At 44.7% G+C, this 17,496-nt stretch overlaps 1 protein-coding gene across 1 annotated transcript in view; it reads left to right on the top strand.

The window, feature by feature from the left end:
- SSU72 (SSU72 homolog, RNA polymerase II CTD phosphatase) overlaps positions 1–17,496 on the top strand; it is a 53,669-nt gene that overhangs the window by 14,433 nt on the left and 21,740 nt on the right. Inside the window, exon 2 of the mRNA XM_081871399.1 lies at positions 7,961–8,104. Coding sequence (XP_081727525.1) covers positions 7,961–8,104 — 144 coding nt within the window. The remainder of the gene's footprint in view (positions 1–7,960; positions 8,105–17,496) is intronic.

Here is a 17,496-nt window from a genome sequence, read left to right as displayed (position 1 = left end):
ATTGTGCTAAGCCAGACATCCCCAACCTTCGGCCCTCCAGGTGTTTTGGACTACAATTCCCATCATCCCTGACTACTGATCCTGTTAGCTAGGGATCATGGGAGTTGTAGGCCAAAACATCTGGAGGGCCGTAGGTTGGGAGTACCTGTGCTAAGCCAGCCATGGTTTTGGCCTAATGTCAACAATCGAACAGGGCGGTTGTTAGTGACACTGCTGCATTAAATTTAGAAGATAGGCCCTAGTTTTTAAAGCTTGAGATTAATTGCCATGTATAATTCTTTATTTGGTCCAGGCCTCGGCAGATGTCATGTGGGAGAGTGCATACATTAATTAACTTTGCCTTCTTTCTTCCCTGCATCTTCTTCCCCTTTCACACGGTCAGCAAAAAAAGCCAGCAGAGGGAAAATGAAATTATAAGTATTAAAAGCAGCCAAATTCATTCATTTTCCATTTTTGGTACTGCAGCAGCTGCATGCCCCTTTCTGGTAGGAGTGGTGGGAAATCCCTCTCATTGGATTGCCTCAAAAGCTGGTGCTTTAAAATTTGAACACTCTGTCTGGCTCTGCTTTAGGTTACTTCAGCTCAATTTCACTGATTGTCATGTACAGTTTCCAAAATGAGTGACTTGAAGCTTGCAGCGAACTTGGGAAATATTGGCAGCCAAGTCAGAAAGGTGCCAAAACACGGGAGTCTAGGAAATTGTTTTTTATATCTCACCCCAATTCCACCCCCCCAAAAAAACCCTTTCCTGGACCTGCAAGGAGAGACTCTTATTTCCAGCAACATAAAAGGTCTCTGATAGTCACAAATAAGGGCTGGTAACTATGTGGAAGAGCTCTTGTGTTGCACATGAAAGGTCCCAGTTTCTGGCATTCCTAGGTGTGGCTAGGAAACATCCCTCTCTCAGATTCTGGGAAAACTGTTTTTAGTCAGGGTAGAAAATACTGAGATTGCTTTTTATAAGGCAGTTTCCTGTGGATGCAGCAGTCTTTTAGGCCTATCTGTCTGATTCTGCTAAAACACAGAGTATAATATTTAGTTTTTTGGGAATCACTGCTTTTTTTTGTAATAGCAAAGTATCTAGTGGCCCTTATTCTGTGACTATGCTGGTAGTGTATGGACAGCATCTGGTTGAATTACCACAAAGCTAGTGAGTAAGAGTCTTAAGTAGACAGAGGGGTGGGGTTTTAGTGTAGTTCTTTTTGCCCTTTCCTATAACAAGGAGAATACAGTGGTGCCTCGCAAGACGAAATTAATCCGTTCCGTGAGGCTCTTCGTTAGCGGATTAGCGCTATTAGCGGTTTAGCGGCTTTTAGCGGATCAGCTGATAAGTGGCTTAGGGAAAGGGGGGGGAGGGAAAAAACCCCGCAGGAACTCACAAGACATTTTCGTCTTGCGAAGCAAGCCCATAGGGAAATTCGTTTTGCGAAGCGCCTCCAAAACGGAAAACCCTTTCGTCTAGCGGGTTTTCCGTCTTGCGAGGCGTTCGTCTTGCGGGGCACCACTGTAAATTACAGTTTAGAATTTAGAAGGATAGCGCATACGTGCTTGGAACAGGTTGCGGAATTTTGGCTTGTGTTGATGTGGAATACCGTCTTTTAGTAAAGGGAATAAGTAGCCTTGTTGATTGATAAGTGAATGGCGCTTGCCATTGAGTTGTAGTGAGCGTTCAAGATGAAAGTCAGCTTGAGCAAAAGAGCAAACAAATCCTGGAGTAAAGTGGGATTGAACACAATGAGAGTTCTTTTGTGCCAAGCACACCACTTGGGCATCAAAAGCGCAAGGCATTGACTCCTTTGTAGTGGGCTTCTCTCAAGGTAAGTGCATCACAAAGTATCTTAAAATGATCTGCAGATTTTAGTTGTTTGTTTATATGTACACCATTCCTGTGACACTTAATATTTTTTAAATTTTCTTAAGTGGTGTACAAAAAACTGAAGCGACAACAGACAACTTGAAACAAAAATATTACAAAAATACACAGTTACATCTGAAACTTTGTACATTAATACAAAGTTACTAATATATAAAAATCTATATCGTTTCATTTTCCTTCCGACACAATCTCCCTCTCAGCCTCCGGGTTCTCACCCAGGGTCCAAACAAAACTCAGCTCACCCACAAAAGTATCATGATAAGAAGAGTTCCTGTAAACAGCAGACATCGCCCTAGTCTCTTACTCTAGACTTGCTTTTTATGGGCAGGCCCAAGGTGGATGGTAGCTTATGTGCCTAGTCAACTTAATTGACTAGAAAACCACCACATGGGCCTAGCGCAGGTGGAAATATCCTTGTCTCTTAGCCATAGTTAAGAGGTGGCCTCTTCTCTTCCCTCTTCAGCATTGGTGGTGTAATTATGATTGTGGATATGTTGGACGCTAACCATGGTTAGCTTTAAATCTGAGTTTGAGGTGTGGGATTTAAAGTGGATGTACACACTGGCTAACTTCATTGTAGACACAACATTACACGTTAACGCTGTAGGTGAAGGTGTGGACTTTGGTGAGATGGAAAGGAAAGGAGTGTTAATGTCTGGCAGTTGCTCCTGTTCTAACCATGGGTAAGAGGCTTGGAAATATTGAATCAGCAGTGCCAGAATGTCTGCTTTTATCTTACTTTGTTTGATCTCAGACAACAGGCAGGTATCCTCACTGCAGAATATCACCTTTTTCCTTTCATGCTGCCTGCACTAAAAGTTCAACATTCTGTGCTGTTTGCAGTATTTATTTATAGTATTTGGACCCTGCTCTTTAGCGTAAAAGGCCCTCTGAGTGGCTTACATGCACATTTATTGAGTAACTTCAGAAAATTTCTCTTACGTCTGGTTTTGCTGGTCATGGTGAGCAGAAGCCCTGCTTTCAACCCCTGGGGTCTTATTCAGCCATCTCTCTAGCCTCTGAGATTTTAGCAGACATTGCGTAATATTTGTAGCAACATGGATTAGAAATTCACTCTCTTAAAAACTAGCTGAAGTAGGAACCACATCTAGGTGATATTTCAGTGCTTTCTACACAACACTATGATAGGAATAGGGAACATGTGGCCCTCCAGGTGTTGGACTAATAAAACTTCCATCAATCCCATCCAGCATGGCCAATGGTTAGGGATGATGGAAGTTGTAGTCCAGCAACATCTGGAGGACCACAGGTTCCCTATCCCTGGGGATGTAGCTCATTTATTTGATACTGTATCTCATTGTCTCCAGCATCTGGTAACCATTCTTTCAAGTACAGTGGTACCTCAGGTTACATACGCTTCAGGTTACAGACTCCACTAACCCAGAAATAGTGCTTCAGGTTAAGAACTTTGCTTCAGGATGAGAACAGAAATTGTGCTCCGGCAGCGCGGCAGCAGCAGGAGGCCCCCTTGGCTAAAGTGGTGCTTCAGGTTAAGAACAGTTTCAGGTTAAGTACGGACCTCTGGAACGAATTAAGTACTTAACCTGAGATACCATTGCAGTGGTTAAGACCCACAGAGGGGTCTCACCCTGACGTGAGATGGGTTGCATTAGTGGTTCTACTACCATGTTAAAAACAGTTTGGTGGGAAGCTGACTAAAAGTGGGAGAATAGAGGGTGACTAGATAGAGGGACATTCTTCAACTTACCACCTAATTTGAGAAGCTTGAGCCTGACAAAAATTTCCTCTGTAGCACCTATTTGGGGCAGCCTTGTATTGAAGTGCTAGCCTGATACCCACAGGTGAAACAGTTCCATGGAGGCAGGTCACTGGGCTGGCAGAGCAGGGGTGGAGGCCTCCCTCCTTTGCCAGTTCACAACAGGCTAGTAGACTTTTTTTTTTTTTTTTGGCTTGTTTACAAGGCTGTACCAATGTCCATTAAATCTGGAAATAAAAGCAAAAGAGAGAAGTGGACATACACAGCAAAATAACAGCAACCTCCATTTATTTGTTATAGATTGAGGTTACGAATGTGCCCTGAATTCAAAAGTGCAGTTTATTTTCTTTCGCAGTGTGCATCCAATCATTTATGTTTGACTGCTTACACTTGGTTATTCCGCCGGTGTTAGAGCTCCCTGTTGGGAATGTGTTACGTGTCCAAGTGGCAATTATCTGTGTGCAGGAGAGCACTTCCATGAGCAATGGCACTTGTGTAACACTGTTTGGTAAGCATTTATGCAACCTCTGCATTGTGGCTCTCCCACCGAGTGGCATTAACACAATTCCAAACCACTTATTTTCCAGCTTCGAGTGAGGCTAATAATTTCCTAGAAGTGACACAGGCGGCGGCGATAATAAAAAAACCTTTACCAACAGTAGTTACTCATGTTCTAAGTCATTCGTTTAATGATTCACTGGTTTACGCTTGGGATGTTTTCAGAAATTATCCCTGCAATCATAAGGGCTAAACAAATTTTAAGTACACATGAAAGAACAAAAGTGGTTCCGGTTTGTTCCCCTTGGTGAGAAAGCGTCTAGAAACACGTTCCCCACAAAATAAGGGCAGAACGAATTTCCTTGCAGTGCTGCTGGTCTTGAGTGGTTAAATATTTCCACTTGATGATTGAAGCAGTAGGAAAAGCACTTGGTGATTGGTCCAAAGCGGTTTGTGAGTTGCTTAGCAGGGAGGAAGTTTGAACCCTTGTGCATGTTTCATAACAGCACTCCAGTGTGGGGCAACTGACTTCAGCTAACTTCAAATGATCTCTTTGTTGAAAGCCAGTTTCTGTTGAGAGGAAGTGGCATGTCAAAGGGTTGCCTGCCTTGCAGCAATGGGGAGAAAATTCATAACAGCTAATGCCAGGTGATGTGCTGAAAACCGACTCCAGGCTATAGTATTGTGAGTGGAAGAAGTTGAGAGCTCCTGTTGTGCACTAATAACTGAGCACAAAACACAGACGTCATAATTCTGATTCAGGCTTGTGGTCCAGCGTTCTTCAGCTTCCTGTTCATAGCTTTGCTTTGTGTTTTTAAAGCATTTAATAAAACCTAAGTGTCACAGTCAAAGCGTCTCAGACCCTTCGGAGGTTAGAGTGGGTGGTGAAGAATCTTTATTCAGCCAGAGGGCCATGTTCCCTGCTGGACAGCTTTTCAAGGGGTCACCTGCCATGGATGAGCAGGACCTCAAGCCAAAGGGGGTGGGGCAACAGAAGCAAATACAACCTTTGTACACAGTAGGCTGATTTTTACACAATACCCTTCTGTAGCCTCCATCCAGACAAGCAGGAGGCGTTATTGGAGTTCAAGGGCAAATCTCTGCCAGGCAAAAACAGGAGGGGGTGAAGCAGGGCCATTGAGGGTGTGTGGTCTAGGGAGAGTTCCTTAGATCAGAGGCCTTGAGGGCCACATTCTGCCCCCAGGCCTGAGATTCTCCACCCCTGACTTAGGGCAGCTGGTCCTTCCTCTCTCTATGTCTCATTGAGTGCGTGAAGAGATAGCCTAACCTACTTTATCCTCCCTCAAGATTATGCCTCCACCTTCTTCAGGACTCTCCACTGCCTCCTTTCCCTAATTCCCCCTGAGGCTTATAGGCCAGGAGGAGGAGCTGGGAGCCTCTTTTCAGCTAGGCCCTTGTGCCCCTTTGCTGAATACTGGTTGAACTACTTGTGAGCAAGCAGCTGGTCTTGCGGCATTCCCTGCTCCCCCCATTAAAAAATTACAGAGCTGCTTAAATGCAGGTTTGAAATTAATGTAGCAAGGTTGGGAGGCCAAAGCAGAGATTCTGGAATGGCAAGGCCATGGAGACAAACCAGATGCAGTAAGTCTAGTGCCCTTTCCTAATTTTTCGCCTAAAGTTGCTTGGCCTGTAACCACCATCTTGTTGTGACTTATAACAAGCACCTTAGAAATTCTGGGAACCCATGATCTGGTTTTAGGACTGTGGGAAAGCTCACTTTCTGGCTGTCATTTAGATTTTCTCAACACTGAGAATATCACTGAATCAGAAATATATTTATGATCTAAGGCCAAGGACCCGCCAAGTGGCTTGCCTGGGTTGGTCCCAGCCCACTGGCGAACAGAACACCCACCGTTGCACAGATTCCTATCTAGAGGTCTAATTTCCAATACAGGATAAGAGAAGACCCTGGCTTGTATCCTCTGTTAGTCATACTCGGAGTAGACCCATTGAAATGAATAGGCATGGCTAACACAGGAAGTCCAGTGGGTCTGCTCTGAGTGAAATTTGGATATAGCCCTGTGCCTCTTTCCCTATCTGCATGCTGCAGAATGTGGGGGAAGGAATTGGTGGTAACGCTAAATAATGACTGGCTGGTAAACCAAGCGAAACACTTGACTTCCTAACCAAGTAGCAGCTAGATAATAAAGTAGGCTGCTCTGTTTTACTTTACTATCTTCTGACACCCACCCCTTTTGCTGACAACAACTATCCAGGCAGCAATGCACATGGAGTTCTATGACACATCAATCAGTCCAGAAGTGTTACTAGTCAGCCATTTTATTTTTTTTACTGCTTCCAGTTCCCCTTCTTCTTGGCATGCAAAGGGGGCTTGATTGCTCATGAGAAATGGATTTGTTGATATGTGTGTATTAAAGAACATTGTGGTTCAGGATGAAGATACAGTAATAATAGGAGCATCCACTCCCTGCATCAACCATAATTCTTTTCCCTCTCATTGCCTTACGTGGCTCTACATCCGCTTCCCAACCAAGTTGACAAGCTGCTAGCTTCAGAATTGCAGAAATATTTTTAGGGAGAGAAATTCTTTCGTTTTGTTCCCTGGTGGGGAAAAAACAGCCTTCTGTTCATTTAAACAAGTGGGTCTCTTGTTTAAAGTGCCCCCCCCCAGCCGCCACCCCCCCAGCATGATCTGCAATAGGGAAATGTTCTGTGCTGGTACTTCTGCAATCCAGTTTGCTCATGTAGAAGGAGAAAAGTAACTAAAAATAGTGCTCGGCATTCACTGCACAGCTGACTTTATTTCGGAGATTGCTGGGTTCTCTTTTGAAACGTCACATGTTCTTTCTGAAATGGCAAATCCAGGCCCTTGAGGAAGACTTGTCTTTGAGGGTCAGAATTGCTTTCTGCTTAATGGCTTAATTGATGAGTGCTTTAAAATCGGCCAGTCGTCTGAAAGAGCTGTGATTAAGAGTATTTTTTAAAAAAGTATGTGAAGCCATAGAAAAGTTACCCAAGATCTCTCTGCTTGTGTCATTTTCTCTCTCATTGAGTGAAATTCTTGTCTTGGTTGCTCTTATGAGAGCAACAAAGTTAAAAATAGCTAATTATGTTGGGAATAAGTAGCAAAATCAGAAGCTGTCGTATTCAGAACCTGAATAACCAGCACAGACTTCTAGATTGCTTATTCTGCCATAAGGGATCAAGAAGTGGTAATGCTTGAGAGGGTCTTCTCTGAGGCGGGCTCTCAGATTGTGGAATGACCATCTCTGTATGCTTTCTTTGCAGTAAGTGCACCTCTGTGCCCAGGCCGTTGGTTATTGCCCTGTCCTGCTGTTTTCCTTCTGTCATTGGTGGGCTGTGGTCTTATTTTATGTTATCAATGTAAAATTTTACTTGATTTTCAGTGGTGACAATTTTGTAACCTGCCCTGGGACCATTAAAAGTGGGCTGGAGCACTTCAAATGTAGAATGAACCTGTGAATTAAACCTTCTAGTGGTGCAGTAGCCTCAGTATTTTCCAGAGTTTCTCTTATTTATCTTTCAGATTAATAAATTGCGTCATAGCCAGAAGCTATTGAATCAGTGCATAATAAGATAAAATGAGGTAAAGCACAAAAGATGTAGACACTTAAACAATAAAACTAATTCTTAAATTTCTGCAGTTAATATTCCATAAGTGATTCAGGGAAAGGTTTATTTAACAAATATACCTTCAGTAGCTTCCTAAGCATCAAGATACTAGGCACCTGTTGGATTCCAGAGGGTTGTGTAGTTGCTCTTTACTATGTATTGTTTTGGCATGTAAACATGAATCCATCCAGAATAATTAAGCTTCCCTCTTTTTTTCCCTTTTTGTCTTTCAGTAAGCGTGGCTTCATTGTTCGATCCTTTGGGACGGGGACTCACGTGAAATTGCCAGGACCAGCGCCGGACAAGCCAAACGTTTATGATTTCAAAACGACATACGATCAGATGTACAGTGACCTGCTTAGGAAAGACAAAGAACTGTATCCCTGTGGAATGCCCCTTTCAAAACCCTGCTGTTCACCTTTCCGAAAGCTGTTCTTCGCACGTTTGCATAAGGAATATGCTGCTACTTGACTGTGGCAAGGTCTTGGTATTTTTCCAGTTCTAGGCAGGTGCTTCACATGATTGAAGGGCTCTTACCACATCCCTTTAAATGCTCTCTTTACCTTCCAACCCCCAGTCCATTAAGTAGTGGTGCATGCGGTAGAGGAGATTTGACACTTTCTTGGGATGTGATTTGCACTTCTGTGCTCTGGATGACTATGTTGGGTTGCCCCCCATAACTGGCTACTCAAACGGCAATAGCTCTATAGTCATGAAATTCACTAGGAACCTGACAGCTGGAGGTTTTGGCTTGATATCCCAATTCCTGACCGTACACAGCTGCTTTCCTTTCTGGCCATTCTCCCTCTTAGTTTTCTGTCCTCTCCCAGACTTTCCCTCAAAACCATTCCCATCTCCTGATTCATTCCCCAAATCCCCCTTCCCCCTTTGGCCAGCCCTGATCCCCAGGCTCCTGTTGACCCTCCTGCCTTTCCCACCTCTCTGGGACATCAGGGGTAGCTCAGCCACTGACTGCCAGAGACCACCACTACAAAATCTTCTTTATATAGAACTGCTCAGATGCTAAGCATCTTGGTCCCCCCCCCCTGCCCCACAGTTGTACTGGAAAAAGCACTTTGGACATTGTCCTTCAGAGAGATCTACAGTAGAACCATTTTGTCCTAGAATAATTCAGTTCAATGTGGGTTTCCCTAGGATGATCAGAGCTAGTGTAGCATCTTTCCTGCACTAACAGGTTTAAAATATACCTCCCATTGGATGTGTGAGCCCTACTGTGAATGGATTGGAGCAGTACAACGAGTGGTGTGAATGCATCCTTAGAAACAGTGTGAGGGTCTGGCACCTTTCCCACACAGCCTGGCAAAGATTTGTTCTTTGCAATGAACTGGCTGTGGACTACAGTTCAGGCAAGGAAGCAGGTAAGAACTATAAAAGTAGACCAGCCTGTACCTTGACCAAGACGGAGGTGTGTGATTAGGTGTCACCACCCCTTTCAGAGCAGCTAAAATGCAGGTCCTGCAACTCTTCAGTACACTCATCCATATTCAACTCTAGCATATAGACTTAGATGTTCTTTCTGGAGCATCTCAAAAGTGTTCAGGATCCATTGGTATCCTGGATTTACTGGGGTGGTGTTTTTGTCAACCTTGGGGAGGGGGTGGAAATTAACCCTGCTTAAGCAAAAGCATGCCTGCTCCTTTCCTAGGATTAACTAATGGCATTTGTAACAAGAATGACACACTTTCAAAGGTGTGTTTGGTCTAATGGGGTTTCCCCTTCATCTCAAATATTACGTGGCCGAATTTTAAAAACAAAAACAAGAAAACTGCATACACTTTGGAAATAAAGGGGCTTTAATGAGTTCATTACCAGCCAAAGGTTTAGGTTGTAGCAGCCCTGGAACCTTTCTAATACTAGATATGAAACACACATCTTTTGAGAAGTGGAATTTAAAAGTAACCTTTCCAGATACCTTAGCAGCTGAGGATAGCCAGGAAAGTCTGCCTCGCTTGAAACCTGGGGCCAGTAGTTCCTGCTACTTCCTTTTTCTCTGGAGCTTGAATAGGAAGTAATGAAAGGGATTGGCCAAGAGGGACAGCACTGTTTACACTCTCAGAAGGCTCAAAGAGGTTAAAAGAAGATGACATCCAGAAGTAGATGCTTAAAAACTAGCATAAAGCTGGTCCCAGGCTGCTGAGTTGAGAGGATATTGATAACAAAATACCCACAAGGTCAGTACAGAGAACAGTCTGGCAGTATCCGGCCCTCATTTTGTCTCCTAGTCTTGCTTTAGATCGTTAAAGTGATTGTCAGAAGACTTGAGGGAGACATCAGGGGGTCCATAAATCCACATGTTTTTGGGCAGAGTATTGGCTCTGTGTGCGTGTGTTAACTGGTGGGACACCATTAAACCTGAGACCCTACAGCTCCCAGTAGTTACGGTTTTCATTTTGTTTCAGGCTTTCCTTAAACCCACATCGCCACGTTTCTCTTTGGGGGCCGCATACACCACACCTGGAGCTTTTCATTTAGGGGGTGTTTTGTTTTATAAAAGGATTTCCCCATCACCAGTAATGCTGTATGTGCCAGGGCTTGAGGAAACTTGGAAGGACTGCGGTGGGGATTGAACTGGGAGCCTGTAGCCCTTGAGCTTCTCTTGTAGGTATAGTTCTCACTGAGGTCGCAGAACTGTGTCTGGTCCCTTCTACTGTAAGCTGGGAGGTGGATTATGCAGAATCCATTGATGGAATATAATCCCTTCGATGGACCATGGGTCCATCAAGCACCACGCTTTGTCTGCCATGGTGCCTAGATGGCTCCAGGTCACAAGCTGAGCATGTCCCACTAGAGGTAATACTGGTTCTGAACAGTTGAGTGTCTCTCTTTAACTGTCATGGCTAATGGCAGACAAATCCTCCATGAATTTGCTCTTCTTGGCCACCTGAGTCACTGGCGGTTGTCACACCCCCAAGTAAACTGCATTGTTTGAAAGATGTGCTTTTTCTTCTACCTGTCTTACTTCTGCTGCTACTCAGTTTCAGTGGGTGACCTGAGTGCTAGTACTGTGACAGAAGAGACGAATATTTCTGTAGCCTTGTTTTTCCTCCACATCACACACAGTCCTCCTATCATTCCCCATGTTGGTTATCTGCCCCCCAAATTAAATTGCCCCAAATTAGCCAGGGATGGGAAACTTTATGGCACCCCAAAAGAGTGATAGGAGTTGTGGTCCAACAACATCGGGAGAGCCACAGTTTCCCCATTCCTGCCCTGTACATGGAAATGTAGCTGGTTTTGGAGAAGGTGAGATTAGTGCCCCTTCTTGGCATTCTGTGTGCAGGGATTTGGGGCGGGGGACCACTGCATCATTCAAACCTTTGTCAACAAGCCTCTGTTAATACTGTCCAGACACAGTTAAGACCTCAGTGAGAATTAGCACCCGAGAAGCGCTACGAAAAAGGACTGGTCCCATAACATACCTCATATGGTTGGGCTGGTTTTTGTTTTAAATATACTTTTTTCCTGAGTTGGTGACCATCTCAGTGGGGCACTAGCGATTCTGTTAGAAAATGGGGAAGACTTTACCATAGACATTTTGAGGATCTATGTGATGGTTGCCTTTCTTGTTAAAATGATTTGTTGTACTGAGAACATACCAATTAAAAAAGAAATACAATTGGCCCCCTGTCCACGCTCCTGGAGTTGCTTTTTTCTTAGTTCAGCGCTGCATTGAGAGGCAGAACTGTGGCCACCAAGCACTCCTTGCGATGGGGTGGGGTGGGGGAAGTGGAGCAGCCAGTTGCATTTGAGGCCCTAAGGGTCTATGAAAGGCACCAAAAAGTTTTTAGGGGCTCTGACCTCTTGTTCAGAAGGCAGTCCTCCTCTGGATTGCAGTTGAGAAGGCAAGAGCAATCTTCCACTCACTGTAAATTACCAGTTCTCTACCCCCCACCCCCACTTGCTGTCATTTTGGGGGCAGATCTACGTCTGGCCTGGTGGGGTGGGGGAAATGAGATGAATAGTTCTAATAAAATAGTTGCTGCAGGATACTTGGGCAGAGAAGAATGGCTACTGAGGAGCTCTGCTTTTTAGATGGGAGAGCCCATCTTAAGATGGGCAAGTTGCGTGGGGTATCTCAAAAGAAGTGTGGATGGGAACCGTCATCCAGAAGCTATAGCTCAGGAACGGGGAACCTGTGGCCCTCCAGCCATTACTGGACTTTAACTCCCATCAGCCAATAGCCAAGGATGATGGGAGTTAGAGTTCCAGCAACTCCTGCTTCCCCAGTTCTGCTCATTTTCAGGTAGGTGAGGGCTTCTCCTTCCGGCCTTCCGTGTCTGAAAAGAGCAGCTCCTCTGTGTATAAATGGGCAAATGTTTTGTGTCTGCGCCTCCATGGTGTGTGGAAACAGGTCTGTGTCTCGGCACCAGAAGGGGGTCTCCCTGCCCTAGCAGAGCATGGAAACTAGGGTACACGGTGGACGTTTGTGGAAAGGCTTCTGCTACCCATCTTCCCCCCCCCCACCTCCCACCCACCCCTCCAGTCCATCTGGTCAGTCAAGGAAGCAGCCATCCCAACCAGGCAGAAAAAAAGCGCTACAGCGACTTACATCAGGAAACCAAGGTAAAAAAAAGAAAAAGAAACAGCTGCTTAGAATGGCAACATGTATGTTTAAAAAACAACAACTTTTTTCTACCCTTTATAGGGCAGTGGTGGGGAATGAACCCCATTTGGTGTTTAAAGGAAATGGAAGATAGTCGTTGTTTTGGCTGAGATGACTTTGGCTGAGATGCACAACGCACGGTCATACATGCAGGGCTGCACCCTATTCCTCTTTTGAGAAGGTGTGGAAATGTAGGCAGCTCCATGTGTACTTGGGAGGATGAAGAGTGGCCATAGCTCAGTGGTAGACCACACACTTTACCTGCAGAAGGTGCCAGATTCCATCTTTGGTATCTTTCTAGGGAAAGGATCTTGAGCTGGAGATATGGGAAAGACCCCACAGAGAGCAATTCCCTGTCAGGAGGATTCCCAAGTGCTGGGCTACATAGACCAGCAATCTGATTTCAGTACAGTGGTACCTCGGGTTAAGTACTTAATTCGTCCCGGAGGTCCGTTCTTAACCTGAAACTGTTCTTAACCTGAAGCACCACTTTAGCTAATGGGGCCTCCTGCTGCCGCTGCGCTGCCGGAGCACGATTTCTGTTCTCATCCTGAAGCGAAGTTCTTAACCCAAGGTACTATTTCTGGGTTAGCAGAGTCTGTAACCTGAAGCATATGTAACCCGAGGTACCACTGTATAGGACAGTTCCTACACTGGAAGATGGCGCAGCCTGTTAGAACATGAAAAAATGGAAGCATATTTGGATGGATAGGAGGAAATGGTAAAAGGCAGTTGTTGACGAAGCTTCAAGGTGGGGTTGGGGAAACGAGTGGCCCTCCAAATGTTGTTGGACTTCCAACTTGACTCAGCCAGCATGGGCAGTAGTCAGGGATAAAGAGCCGGCTGTCGGGCCAAAAGTTCCCATCCCTGCTGGAAAGGGCTATGGGTGAGCAAGGCTCATCCAAATCCCGCCAGTGCAGATTACAGAGCCAGCAACCCAGACAGAACACCTTTAGTGAAAAAACTATTTAGGGATTCAGTTCTGCAGCCCATTAGCACTGATTCACACAAAGCCCATTTGTCATTGCAGCAGATGGTCATCTGACAAGAGCATAGCTGGTAGCACTTAACCTATTAAGCATTTCTTTTTATTATTTCCTTTGGATCCCACCCACCCCCTGAGGAGCTGAAGGTGGCATACATATTTCTCTTCCTCCTCACGTTATCCTCACGACAGCCATGTGAGGTAGGATATGCTGAGAAACAGTGACTGGCTCAAAGTCACCCAGTGAGCTTCATGGCTGAGTGGGGATCTGAACAGTCTCCTAGGTGCTGCTCCAAATCTGGCCAACACACCACACTGGGTGTACCATTCTGTGGAGTTGAGCAGCTTTTAGTGAAGCTTCCGTGCTACTAAAACACCAGTACATGTTTCTTCTTGAGAGACTGAAGGAGCTTCTGTGTGTAAGAACTTAAAAATGTAGTAAAACATAGCTTCATGAGTCTTTGGTAAGAAGGCGAGGTATCTTCGTTGCTCGTCATTTCCTCCAGAGCCAAATCAGCACCACAAAAACAAGAATCACAGACTTAACTCCATCACTTTAAACTGTCCTGCACAGGTGAATTAAAAGCTTTAGTTGATCAGTCTGCTGATTTTAAATTTTGCAGTCAGTGAGTTCCCTTTCTGATTTTAAAAAGCAATATTGATTTCACCCTCCGTAACCTTTCTAACACTGCCCAGGCATGAAGCATTTGCTTAAAATACTTGATGTATAGCATCACTGTGCTTAAAAGACAGTTGAATTAGGCTATGCCCATGGATTTGGTTTTTCAGCTATATTAGAAGTGCTTCATAAACCATTTGGCTGAATGGGATCTGTGTAATTGGGGAAACTTTTAGGCTAGATTCCCCCCCCCTAAAATTCAGAACATAAAAGATTAGCTGATTAATTATTTTTAAAAGTTTAGAATTATAGAATATGTAGGGAATTTTTTTTTATCTCCCTCTCTCTCTGGCCCAGCCACCAAAATATTAAAATAATATGATTGGCCATAACTTTAGCTCATGGAAAACAGTTTTCAACTTGGGTTGGAAGTAATGCTTGTGGAAACAGGTGCTTTTTAAATTACGTTTACGTAAGTCTCTCACACATATTCATGTGCGTGCACACTGCAGTAAGCTAGTTTAAATGGGTAAAAGTTACTTTGTTATGCACTGGATTTGCAATTCCAGCAGTGTGGCCCATTCTGGTTGGCTTCAGTGTGTCCTGACAGTATCTGTGCAAAAATAATAATGTGTAGACCCCCTTGAGCGCTGTTGATGACGATGGAAGGGTAGCACTTTGTACTTCCATGCTACTGCAGTTTATATGGCGAGTTCAAGTGTTCAAGGCATTTCACTCACTTTATCCTGTAATTCTAACCATTGCCTTTGTAAGAGGCTGATTTTCCCAAATTGCACATGGCAGGAGGGAGAGGTGGGGTGCTGCAGGAGACCTCTTGGATTGAGGAAGGGCCACAGCTCACTGGTAGTGCATCTGCTTTGCATACAAGAATCCCACATTCAATACCAGCCATTTTTAGGTAGCTCTGGGAGAGACCTCTGCCTGGAGAGATGCTGACAGTCAATGTAGGCAATATTGAGCTAGATGGACTTAGTATAAGGCAGCTGCCTTATGTTAGACACACACACACGTATGTTATTCGTAGGGACTTCCTGATCCATTGTGTGATCTTGGCTGCATCAGTGTTTCAGGCTTTTTCATCCTCAGCTTGTACCCTGCTTAGAGGGCAATCCCTGGGCCAGAAGATGGCTAACAAAGTGATAAAATGCAATGCAGAATCAAAACAAAGGAGTAAAATTAAAGGAGGCCATATCACTTCATACCCCCAGCAGCTTATAATTCAAAACCCAGTGAAGTAATTCTTGCTCTCCTTCAAAGGGCTAGTAGAGGAGATCTGGCAGGTCTCCTTTAAAAGGGGACGGGCTTCAGCAACAACACCCCCCCCCCCATCTGCATACTTTCTCTCTGGTAGATCTTAACAAGTGATGGTGGTGATGGATCATTACAAACTCAACTTCAGTTACGGACGTGGGGGAAGAGCTGGGCCAATTACATTGCTTCCAAAGCACTTCAGCCAGACCTTTGTGTTCTGCACCAGCACAAAACCTGGTGGTCAGGATTCTGAGGTTCCCAGTGTTAGGGGAGTATGGGAAGTACCCGAGTTCAAATCTCACTTCTGCCATGAACTCTGTTTCTCCCCTTCTCCACACTCAGCCCAGGCAGTTCAGGCATGAAACCCACATCTCTATAGTAGCCTGCATGCATCTCCTGTTGAAAGGTTTGGGCGCCAGGTAATGAGAAAACGCCCTTCATGATCTAGAGATGCTGGAGAGCCATTGCCAGACAAATTTGACCAGGTGTGGGGAACGTTTGGCCCCCCTGATGTTGCTGGATTACAGGCTCCCATCATCTGTAGTCATTGACCATGTCTGCTTGGGCTGAAGCAGCCTTGCAGTTCAGCAACATCTGCAAGGTCAAAGGTTCCCCACACCCAAACTAGGTAATGCAAGGCTAGATGGAACAGTTACACAGACCTGGTATAAGGCAGCTTCCTCTTATGTGGGGTAACTTCTGTGCTTCAGCTTCTGTCGAGAGAGAAGTGAAGAACACCTGCTAGCAAGAAGGGACCTAAGTGGTCTTCTCTTCCAACTCCCTGCAGCTATAGCATCTCTGGCAGGTTCGTCATCCATCCTCAGCTCAAATGCTTCTGGTTGAGAGCCTCCCTCCCCTTTCCATGGTGCTCTGTTCTATCATTGTACTGCTCATCCCATTAAGAAATTTCTCCTTAACTTTTAAGCCAAGATATGCTTCCCAGCATATCTAAACAGTTTGCAAAAATAAAATAATAAAAATATAATAATAAATTTTATTTATATCCCGCCCTCCCCAGCCGAAGCCAGGCTCAGGGCAGCTAATAACACTAACGTAGTGCAACATTCTAAAAACATTATAAAAATTAATTAAAATCAAAATTGATTGCAACCATAAACTAAAGTTCTGAAAAGATTGCCAAAGGAGCGAGTCAGGCTGCGCCCTGACCCAAGGCCTGGTGGAACAGCTCTGTCTTGCAGGCCCTGCGGAAAGATGTCAAGTCCTGCAGGGCCCTTGTCTCTTGTGACAGAGCGTTCCACCAGGTATTATTATTATTATTAATAATAATAATAATAATGATAATAATGATAATAATAATAATAAATTTATTTATATCCCACCCTCCCCAGCCGAAGCCGGGCTCAGGGCAGCTAACAACACTAAAGTAGTGCAACATTATAAAAACATTATAAAAATTAATTAAAATCAAAATTGATGGCAACCATAAACTAAAGTTTTGTAAAGATTGCCAAAGGAGGGAGTCAGGCTGCGCCCTGATCAAAGGCCTGGTGGAACAGCTCTGTCTTGCAGGCCCTGCGGAAAGATGTCAAGTCCTGCAGGGCCCTTGTCTCTTGTGACAGAGCGTTCCACCAGGTTGGAGCCGCAGCCGAAAAAGCCCTGGCTCTAGTTGAGAAGCATCAACATTCTCACTAATTAAAAACAGTTGAAATCAAGTACAGTGGTATCTCAGGTTTTGAACATAATCCATTCCGGAAGACCGTTAGAGTTCTGAAACGTTCGAAAACCGAAAACTCAACAGCTGACAGCTAGGCCTCAGAATCTTGCACTCAGCGGAAGCTGCATGGCATGTTCAACTTCCGAGGCGTGTTTGAAAACTGAAGCATTTACTTCCGGGTTTGCGGCACTCGTTAACCGAAATGTTCGTCAGCTGAGACGTTCGAAAACTGAGGTCCCACTGTACTTAAAAGCATTCATAATATGACTAAAACCAACAGGCACTAAAATGTGATAAAAACGCATATAACTTCTCTATGTCTGGATAGGCTTGTGTAAACAAGAATGTTTTAAGCAGGAGCCAAAAAGTACTGCAAAGGTGCCTGTCTGATGTCAATAGGCAAGGAATTCCAAAGTTTGGGTGCTGCCACACTGAAAGGTGGATTTCTTCCGAGTGTGGAATGGATCTCATGTGGCACCTGTAACAGGGTCACTTCAGCAGACCTAAGCATTCGAGTCCTCAGAGCAACAGAGAAACCAGTCTCTCCCATCCTCAGTGTGAAAGCACTTCAAATATTTTCTCCAACTTCACCAG

Source organism: Podarcis erhardii (genome assembly GCF_964252035.2).
Source record: "Podarcis erhardii genome assembly, chromosome: 7".
Classification (NCBI taxonomy): domain Eukaryota; kingdom Metazoa; phylum Chordata; class Lepidosauria; order Squamata; family Lacertidae; genus Podarcis; species Podarcis erhardii.
The sequence above is the reverse complement of the archived record's forward strand: the minus strand, read 5'-3'. Positions and strand labels throughout refer to the sequence as shown.